Here is a 10773-nt window from a genome sequence, read left to right as displayed (position 1 = left end):
ACCCCCCCCCCCCCCCCCCCCCCCCCCAAAAAAAAAAAATTCTTTCAAGTGTAATAATCAAAGCACACAGGCAGAGAAGTCTGTGTTGTGTTTTCTGTATACTATATATAATGCATTTCATGTTCATAGTAGACACATGTACATTGCATATAATGCATTCTATTATATTATATTTTTATATAGTAGGCATATTAGGCTGATAAAGTTCCTTCATTTGGGCAAAATGCTAAGGGAAGGTTTGTTTGGTTTTTTTCAATTTATGGCAAGTGGAGCTGACAGTTTGACCCAAGTAGAATTGAATCCTGCCGGTGCCCTGACCACCAGGGAGTCTGAGACTCTGGTCCCCCCCCTCTCCTGTAAGTTTAGTGGGTTTCCTCTTCCCTCAAGAGAGTCAACAGGCCTGCAGTTGTCTGATGTCATCGGTAGAAGAAACCTAGCAATAGTGCTTCATGTCTGTCACTTCTTTCATTGTGTGTCAGTCTCTTTGTTAACAGTGGAGGTGCACATACTACCTGTCAGCCAGGAAAGCTCCACATGACTAGAAAGCACAAAAGCCAAATCTTCTGTGTCTGTCGCGGGGTTGCATTTCTTTCGGGTTCCTGGTTTGCCTGTGTTCTGCTGCAGGTAGCGAGAACTTGAGAATCTAAATCTAGTGCCTGAATTCAGTGCGCTAAGTACAGATTCCTGTCCTTTCTGCCCAGTAATGTTAATTTAGTATCAAACATTAAATACCCATGACTGTATGGTTTATTTCTATAAACAGTTCTATCATGGGCTGCCTAGATTATCTGTGTTTCTTGCTGAGCCAAGGCTGTTTCACTAATGGCATTTATTATGAGTAAATGTATATGTTACATACAGGTCTCGTGATGACTTTTTCTGTAGTGTCCAGCAGCTGGTTCTTTTCCAGGATTAAATTTCAGTTTAAAGCTTAAATCTCCCTTCATAAATGGAAACTTTGTTGAAGTCCTGTCTGTCCTAACGAAGTGGTGATTGCAGGCTAGGGAATGAGTGGACTTTATTGAGAAACTGGAGTAGGGTTGGTGATCGAGTCCCCAAAAGGCTCTAATGCTGGCTCTTGGCGTGGACTTGGATAAGTCATCTACCTGCTGTATTCCTCACTTTTTATCTGTAAAATGAGCAGAATGGCCATGTACCAGAGAGCTTTGTGAGGACTTTTAATAAAAGAGGCTATAAAGGTGACAAGTACAATTATTATCATTAATATTATGATTTGAAGCAAAAACAAGGCCCTATATTTGAAAAATTAAATTGAGAACACAAATGTCAAAGCTCACAGTAGTGGTAAAACCACAGACCAGGGTAGGAGGTTCTGGCATCATAGTATGTTGGGAGGGTGGTCACTGCATTGCTGTTTAACAAGGTATGACTTGTTTTCCTTTGGCAACTTGCTGTCTTCGCTGGGAGGTCCAGGGCTGCAAAGCTACAAATCTGTTCCTCATAGCATTGTAATAGCTGGAAACTTGCAGTGATCCTTATGGTCAGCAGGTTGCATGGGCCACCACTAATATCCATCTCCTGCACACAGGAGATTTGGGAAGAGGGATCTAGAAAACTTCCTTGCACCCTTTCATGTACTTTCATAGGTCCAGGTATGTTTAAGCTGATAAGAAAGAAAAGAACCACATTTGCCTTTATATGTGTATATGTATGCATATATAATACATTTTTTGGACCTACAAAGTATAAAATAAATGATAAGAGTACATCAGGTTGTAGTATCATCAAGGACGGTCTATTAGCTACTTATTGAGACTATATGGGTGTAAAGAATGCTACAGCATGTTCATGAGTGGCCACTGAGTACAATAAAGGGATCTTTTCTAAAAGAGTAGAACGCACTGCATAAGTAATGTGTGTAAACTTATATAAATAATAGACTTGAACCTTCTTCTTCGCTGTTCAGGCTCACCCTCCAGCTGGTTTCCTGCTGAAGGTATTACCCTAATATTTGGGATTTTTGGAAAGGATAACTTTAAAGAAGGTTTTGAGTGGAGAAAAAACAGAATACTTTACATCTGCATGACCTTCTCTAGGTAAAGCTGTGTTGACACAATGAATCAAAGAACAATTTCTTAATTGTGTGTGAACGTGCAGGTATCAAGGAAATGTCCATGTAGGCCAGAGACACTGTTATAGTCTGTTATGTCAGTCCATTGTATAATAGAGTCAGGAGTTCATGGCAATGAAACAATGGGCAAGAAAAACTGTTCTTCTCTACAGAAAAAATGTTGAAAGGTCACTAAGGACATAACTAAGTTGAATGGCCTGGATTTGATTACTTAAATCAGGAGCATATATGATGATAAGAATTTCTCTAATAACAAGAAAATTCTAATTGGGTGTCTTTTTTTGTCACCAAAACATCATACAGTTGAGGTTTCCCCTGCACCTCAGGACTTTGCTTTATTTGTAGTGGCGTATAGTATAAGATTTCCCACATCTACTAGTTGCTCATGTATAGTTTAGCCTCTAGTACTGCATAGCTATTAAGTTGCAAATTGTCTAAAGGGAAGATTTTTAAAAGTGCCTAAGGAGTTGAGGAGTGGAAAAGTCATCAGAATTTGTGCTCCAGATCACTTTGAAACTCTCCTAAAATGGTGTATAAATCTGAAATAAGGAACTTGAACATTTGCTATGAGTTGGAGAATGCATAGCCAAGAACTTGAATCTTCTGTGCATGTGATTTCCAGACTACTAATCCTGTCCAGGAACCTAGGAATTGCTCTGCTAGATTAGACTCAAGTCTGACTCTGGACCAGTATCCTGTCTGTAATGGTGGCCAGCACCAAAGGCAGCTTCAAAGAGATGCAAGAAACCCCTCTGTAGTAGTTGTGGGGTAATTTTCCCGCATGAAAGTCGAATCCTCAATTGAAGAATGTATTACCGGGACACAGAAAACATTATTAACTTTCTAATATGCTTCTTTATATTCTTGCTAACATTGAATCTCATTATGGTGCAACCAAATACAGGTTTTCGAATAAGCCAGGTATACCCTGTATTGCCTATTCTTTATAATCCCATTCATTTTTCTTTTTGTTTTGTAGTTCTTGCTGACAACCTGAAATCTAACCCTGGAATTAAGTGGCAGTATTTTAGTTCAGAAGAAGGTATTTTCACTGTTTTTCCTGCACACAAGTTCCGGTGTAAAGGCAGCTATGAGCACCGCAGCAGGTATGATTTTTCTCTTTCTGTTTTGATAGACAGAGAACTAAAAGGATAACCCTAAAGTGCTGTTCCCAATCTAGCATTTGTTTAGGTAAGCAAAGATGTTTATAAAAAGATCTTTAGGACTTCTGGTTTTTGAGGTTAATCAAAATTTTGGTAGAAATTTCACTTGGAAGAATTTTAAGATAAAAATGAAATCACACACAGGCATTCTCACCTGAGAGACATTAATAACTAGGAAACTTTAGTAATGCTGGTTTCAAGCTGATAAAACTTAGTAGATGGTTGGAAAACTGAGAGGACCCAGAGGTCCAGTGTTAGCTAGGGCTAATAAAACTCTGGCATGCATCAATCAATGCATCTCCAGTAAATCCAAAGAAGTGATTTTGCCATTTTACTCAACATTGATGTGGCTGCAGCTGAAGTATTGCATCCAGTTCTGGGCACCACACTTCAGCAAGGATGTGCTAAAGCTCGAGAGGGTCCAGAGAAGGGCCACCTGTATGATCAGGGATTTTCATGGCAAGCCATACGAGGAGAGGCTGATGGATCTTGGACTCTAAAGCCTAAAGAAAAGTACACTGAGAAGGGACCTCATTGTGGCTTACCACTATATCAGAGGCATACATCAGGGGCTCTGAACAACTGTTCACCAGGGTGCCTTGGGGGAAAACTAGAAACAATGGCCACAAACTCCTGGAAGATAGTCTGAGGCTGAACATTAGGAAAAACTTCTTTACAACTAGCATGTCTAGACTATGGAACAAGCTCCACACAGGGGTGGTGCAATCGTCTATCCTAGAGGTCTTCAAGAGAAGGCTGGACAATCACCTGGCTGGGGTTGTCTGACCCCACATGTCTTTCCTGCTTATGCAGGGGGCTGGACCCGATGATCCTTTGGGGTCCCTTCCAGCCCTATGATTTTATGATTCATACTTGGAAAAGAATCCCCACTCATAGCAATGGGAAGTTTTGCCTGAGTGGGGACCATAATTTCCTAGGAGTATGCCTACACAGTAGTGAAAGATCTGGCTGTAGCTCATGTAGATTTACCTAAGCTAGGATTAAACTACTCAGCTATTGTAAAACCCATCTGAGAAGCCAAGCAAATACTTAAGTGTCTAGCTTGGATTTTGCTCCAAGCTGCTGTAACACCATAGTAATTAGTACCCAAGGAAAATAGTTTAAAGCTAACTTGCGTATCTTGACTGGTGCTACAGTGTAGATCTACCATTACTAATAATTTTATGTTTTAATTAATATATAGGTTGCATATGTAAGTACCTATATAGTTCAACTTTTCTTGCTGGCCTTGTTTAAGGAGAGGCATCACCTGCTGGTGACATCTTTTGAGAAAATCCAGTGGTCTGTCTGCTTCTACTTCTGTATTAGCTAACCCTGCTAGATGGTAAATCTCTTGGAGGAGGACATCCTCATTCATTCAGCTGTATTTCATGTAGTCCACAGGCACAAAGTTTGAAAAATGTTTTTCGGTTACCTGTCAACATTGAGCAACTTAATTTATGTAGGTGTATTATGCCCATGTTATGCTCATCAGAGTCTGGGCTCGATTTAAACATTCTGCAGTCTTAAAAAGGTGTGTTAAAGGACTCTAATCCCCATGCTGACACTAAATCCCTTTGTGATATGCAGATCACTTAATCTCTGCCTTGGCTTTTCTGTGTATAAATTAGATTTTTTTTGTCCAGTAATTACCTCCTAGGGCATATTAGGTAGATTAATTAGTTAGTGTTTAAGTACTTTGAGGATCACATGTACTCTTTAAGTGCAAGTATTAATTCCAGTGTAAAGCTTCTGGGGGTTTTACAGTTAAGAACTGATCTTTGCAAATTGTTTTGCTTTCAGTTTCTTGTGTAAAATCTTCTCCATTTCTTCCACCCCTACTAGACTTTTGTGTAGGACTTTTTAAATAAAATATAGGTCCAATAACTTCTGCTCAGACTATAATAGTTTTGTGTCTCAGCTAAACAGGAGCCAGGATTCTGTTGATTTTGACTTACCCAAGATCCTTCTAATTTGTTCCAACTTCAAAACCTTGAAAGACAGCTTATTAAATCTTTTGGGCATACCTCTCAGTATTGAACTACCTCTAAACACTGCTTCGCTGAGAAGTACATTTTGATGTTGACTAATATACACGTGGAAACGCAAAATGCCTTTACCAGGCTTAGACAATATTTGACAATTCAGTTTTAAAATGCACACATAAGAGAGACTTGTGGAGCATGACCTGTGTGAAATACATTCCATTACATTAATAGAAAACCCTGTCTTGGCAGGATTCTTTGTCTCACAATGATAAACCAAACCTACTGTGCTAATGCAATTATACACAGCTTCCACGGGTTTTTACTTGTCATGTAACTAGCAAATACCCAGTATTGCACTTACCTCTCCCTATGGATAAGATTCTTTGTGTTGGTTGCTCATCATGAGGCAGTTGCATCTTGTCACTCCTACTCAATGTTTTCAGGATCTTTGTTTGCTATAACAGGTATACACAATAACCCTAAACACTGCCACTAATGATGCTTCCATAACATGGGTTACTCGCTGCCTACAAATGATTTCTGATGATGGCTAAAACCAAATGTTCCAAGTCGGGTTCTGAACTCAAGCAATTTTATGTACAGTGAAGCATTCTAGTAAGAGTTACTGAGCACCCACAGATCCCATTAGAGTCCACGAGAGTTGCGAGTGCTCGGTTTCTCTAAAGATCAAGCCTTTTTTTTTAATTTGGGTGCCCCTCTGGTATATTCAGGTGCATAATCTTTAGCATTTGATCTAAATATTCTAGGCACTGTGTTGGCAGCAAGGCTTATTCTACAATTTCTAGGAACTTCTGTGAGTGGGTTATGCTATAGCAGGTGTTTAAACCATACCACTGGGAATTAACAAAATTTAAAAATTAATAAAAATTAAATTGCAAGCTGCAAATGTTCAGGAAGTGCATGCGTCAACAGTCACTGTGTGATATTATTGCAACCTTGTTCTTCCTCTGTCACTTCCTTTGCTGTCTTGTATCGCATCCAAATTAAGGCACCAATCCTCCTAACCCTTATTCAATGTGTTTAATTTTATTCAGATGACTGTGCCCATTGACTTCAATGGAATTACTTCCCTGCAAGAGAAAAATGTGAGAGTAAATGCTTGCAGGATTTGAAGTATTATTTGTAAACTCTTTGGGGAAGGGACTTGCTCACACTGTTTCTGAACCTCGTAACAGTATTGCCCTTTTCAAACCTGCTATCCTATTCATAAATTCACTATGTTAGTGCTTGAGTATTTTGTGAAGCCAGGCAACTACTACCCACTCACTTTCAGTCCCCTTTAGATATTCTCAGTTTTAAACTGCTGTGGAAATTATAAGAGGAGTGATCATTATGGTGCCTAATAGGTGTTTGCCATTTCAGGCCTGTCTATGTCTCTACGGTCAGACCCCAGTCCAAGCACATAGTTGTCATTGTGGACCATGGGGCCTCAGTCACAGAGACACAGCTTCAGATTGCCAAGGATGCTGCTCAAGTGATTCTGAGTTCTATAGATGAACATGATAAGGTAAAATTACTCTTTAAGTGATGAGTATGTTTTAACCAACTTCAGTTTTGTGCTTACCTTCTCATTTTTGCATTTGTCTAAAATAAACATATTTCTGAATTACTTATATGTAGGGATCCTGGTTTTCCCCGACAAGAAATTGCAAATTTGCTGATTAAAAACTCAAAAACCTGTGATTTAAAACGAAAGGCCTCCTACAGCCCTCCCAATCCTGCTTGTGCCCGTCACTCCCTCTCTCACAGCCCCTGCACCCCCAGCCCTGCCAGAGAGAGGGCCCCAGCAGGTCAGAGACCTGGGTTCACATTCCTTTGCCCCTGGCAGGAGGCAGTGCTGCTGCAGCGGAGTGGAGCCTGGCTCCCTGCCCTGCTGCCTGCCTGCTGCGGGCTTGGGCAGGGGGCGACTTACTGCTGCTGTGTGCACTCCTGGGGGAGACAGGGGGATCCATGATCTTCATATCCGTTCGTGGAGTTTGGGCTCCCACCCTGCTGCCCTCCCCCAGGGCCTCTGCCGCCCAGCAGGTGCGACCTGGAGCTTAGGGAACAGCGGGGGCTGCACAGGAAAGCTGTTTGCCTCTGCAAGCTCTGTGCTGGCCTGGCGATGTGTCCCCTGCCTGCATGGCACCAGTGAGATTCACAACTTCACACTGCTGCCCCTGCTGGTGCCATGCATGCAGGGGACACGTCACCAGGGCAGTGCAAGGCTCGCAGCAGCAAGTAGCTTTCTTATGTGGCTCCACTCTGCCCTGCAGCGCTGGGTCCTGCCCGCCAAGCTGTGGAGGCCCCAGGGGAGTGCCGCAGAGCAGGAGCCTGAGCCTGCAACAGGCAGCCCGCCCCTGGCCCACACAGATCTGGGGAGCACAGGTCCTCCCTGTCCCCAAGCAGGGAGCTGCCCCCGCCCACGGCCTCATCCTGCTCCCCGCTGGGGTCCTGTTGCTGCACATTGTGGCCCTGGGCCCGAAGCTCCATACACGGCCAGGCTGGGCAGTAGCCCTAACCCTGCCCTGACCAGCTCCCTCCCTCCCTCCCCTCCCTATGAGGGCCTCAATCCTGCTTCCCCCCCCAGCTTACTTGCGGGAGCTGCTTTCCAGGCTGCCTGGGGCCATGTGCATATACATGTACATGGTGCCCCCTGCCTGACCCTCCCAGCCCCCTGCAGGCTGGAACTCTGCCAGCCTGTGGGGGGGCTTGTTGTGAAACTGCAAAATTCATGGATCTGAGTTTTACTTCGGTAAGGGGGGAATCGGCATTTTACTCCGTTTTTCCATGGGAAACGGAAAACCTGAATCCCTGCTTATATACCCCTGCTTAGATGTCAACCTTTTGGGGAGCCCTTAGAAAACTTTTTTCTAATGGGGCATATAGTGATGCAGAAGGTTTACTGTGGGGCCAGAATTTAGGAGATTTGTCTAGGGACCGTGACCACCAATGACAACCTGTGGGGCCTCAGGAAGTTCCTTTTGATCCCATATCCCCTGAGCCCATTTCATAGTTAGTAAAATGGAGGAAATCTACTTCACTGCTTTGCAGAGATGCTGTAAAACCTAATTAAATTTTACAAGGCTTCCAGAAATCCTGAATAGAAGAACAGGAAGGTTGAAGGTTAGGACTGGGTTTCAGGGGGTTTGGAATTGTATTTCTGCCTTTTTGTGACTTTAGTGAAATCACTTAACTAAATATTTCTGAAACTAGAGGTTGCAGCCACAAGCAGTGTTACTAGACCCTTTCAGCAGTATCTCAAATCCTTCCTGCTGCTGTATTAATTGCAGATAATTGTAAAGCAGTGGGATTATGAAGTACTTTTTTTGAAAGAGGATCCCAGTATAAATAATTTGAGAGCTACTGATTTACTCTTATAATCTGTAGTGTGGGAATAATATTACTTCCCTAGTGAAGTGTTACACATGTAACTAATTTCAAAATGTTCTATAAAATATTCTGTGATCCCTATTTAGTAAAACACTTGAACGTGTCCTTAAAATTAAGCATATGTTTTAAGTAATATTGCTGAATCTGGGTATACTTGTAGAGAAAATGTTTATTCTAAGTTAAAGCAACAATTTTATTACTGTATTATCTTTTAATGGTTTTACAATCTGTTTCACCAGTGCTGCTTTCACAGTAGTGTGTATAGCAGTGTCTTTATTCCGTCACTATTTCATCATCAATCAAAGCTCAGATTAAAGCATGCCACTCATTTAATAGACTGTATCTCCTGGATACATTTAATTGTGCAAGTATTATTACTAGATGTCTTAATTCATCTGTAGAATAAAAGGTAGTGATGGATTTGGCTTATTGTCAAAAACGTTTAAAAAAAAACAGTGCTTTGCCCATTAAATTTCCTAGTTTTATCATCTTCCTCAAGCACTCCATTTTTCTATAAGCAGCAGAGTTTGGTTAAAAATGCTCTCTGCAGATTTTATGTTGAGTTATCCAGAGCTTGCTTAAATTTTCTGCCTCAGACAGCGTAGTAGCTCTTATGTGTGAGCTGAATGAAGCTGACTTCATCTGAGAAACAAAGACCAAAGACTCTTTTTTTTTTTTTTCTCCTTGCTCACCATAAGTCTAATCCTTTTCAAATTTGATGGATTTATGCCTCTAGCATTTATTTTTTTAACAATTGAATTTTAAATCCACAGAAACTCTTCTGTTGGCTTATCATTTTGTGCGCTATATTGGTACGTAAAGAATTATAAATGGCAAGGTAATCCAATATAGTTTCTTCTCTTTCAAGATCTCTGTGTTAACCGTGGCAGACACAGTAAGAACCTGCTCACTGGATCAGTGCTATAAGACATTTCTGTCTCCTGCCACTAGTGAGACAAAAAGGAAGATGTCCACCTTCGTTAGCAGTATAAAGTCATCTGACAGCCCTACCCAGCATGCGGTAGGATTTCAAAAGGCATTTCAGTTGATACGAAACACAAACAATGGCACAAAACTCCAAGGAAGTAAGTCTGTTATTGTACAGTCCTTTTTATTATTTCTTGAGCTTGCATATTTCTTTTTTATCTGAATTGTTTGATCTGACAGAGACCAGGGAACTCTGGTATCTTGAACTTAAAAATACTACGTAATTTTTAATTAAAAAGCATGTGTCAGATTTGAAATTCATACATTAGTGGCTGCTGAAAATTGTTCATTATATTTTCATTTACTTGTCCAGCTCACTGTTCTTCCTTGTTAACTGTATTATTTAATTACGGTAATCAGATCTCTGAATTATTCCTCAGAAGGGGACCCATTCTAATGGTAATCATTAGCACAACCATTTCATTGACTGATAAGTGAAATACACATTCATACATGCACATACTCCAGTTATCCCAATTCCTTTGGAAGTGATCAATATCCCTCATCAAAATTATTCATGGTAACTGCAATTGATAGAACATCAAATATGATGGTGTCCTAACTGAATTTTACTCATCAGAGAAAACCTGCATGAATTAAGACGCGTGAAATGCTATCCCAAATTCTTACTTTTTTAATTAAAAAAAAAAAAAAAGAAAGAAATTACTACACACTACGGTTGGACTAGCAAACGCACCCAAAATACAAAAATAGAAGTAGGTGCCACATTATATTCTTTTAGATTTGTGAAAAGAGGGATCTACATTTTTGCTACTCTGAGCTTTGTTGACTTTTGAACTACAGACCTAACGTATACAATAGCTCCTATCTTTGTTTTGTTCATTCAAACATAGGGTGTTGTCAAAAGCAGGTCTTCAGCTTCTTCTGGCAAACTGTTGAGAGGGCAGTGGCCTCATAATTAGAGGTACCATATCATATCAGCACCAATAAAAAGAAAATTAACATTATCAGCAGTTGGCTTTTTTTGGCTGATCTGGCGGATAATGTTGCCGATAAATGCAGTGTGCATGCGTGCAGCTGCAGCACACATGCGGTCAGGAGTGCAGCCCAGCAGCTTGGAGAGCAGCATCTTGCTGATAAGTCTGTGGCGGGGAAGGGGCTTGGGGGAGGCAGGATGAGGCCTTCATGG

The 10773-nt window shown here is 41.1% G+C and overlaps 1 protein-coding gene across 2 annotated transcripts in view; it reads left to right on the top strand.

Moving 5' to 3' along the window:
- Positions 1-10773, top strand: part of CACHD1 (cache domain containing 1) — a 224106-nt gene that overhangs the window by 150311 nt on the left and 63022 nt on the right. For both annotated transcript variants that reach the window (XM_019528449.1, XM_019528448.1), the window contains exons 5-7: positions 3072-3198; positions 6627-6771; positions 9505-9721. In XM_019528449.1, coding sequence (XP_019383994.1) covers positions 3072-3198; positions 6627-6771; positions 9505-9721 — 489 coding nt within the window. The remainder of the gene's footprint in view (positions 1-3071; positions 3199-6626; positions 6772-9504; positions 9722-10773) is intronic.

Source organism: Gavialis gangeticus, unplaced genomic scaffold (assembly GCF_001723915.1).
Source record: "Gavialis gangeticus isolate Ggan-Ray unplaced genomic scaffold, GavGan_comp1, whole genome shotgun sequence".
NCBI lineage: Eukaryota > Metazoa > Chordata > Crocodylia > Gavialidae > Gavialis > Gavialis gangeticus.
This window is presented reverse-complemented; position numbering and strand designations above follow the sequence as displayed.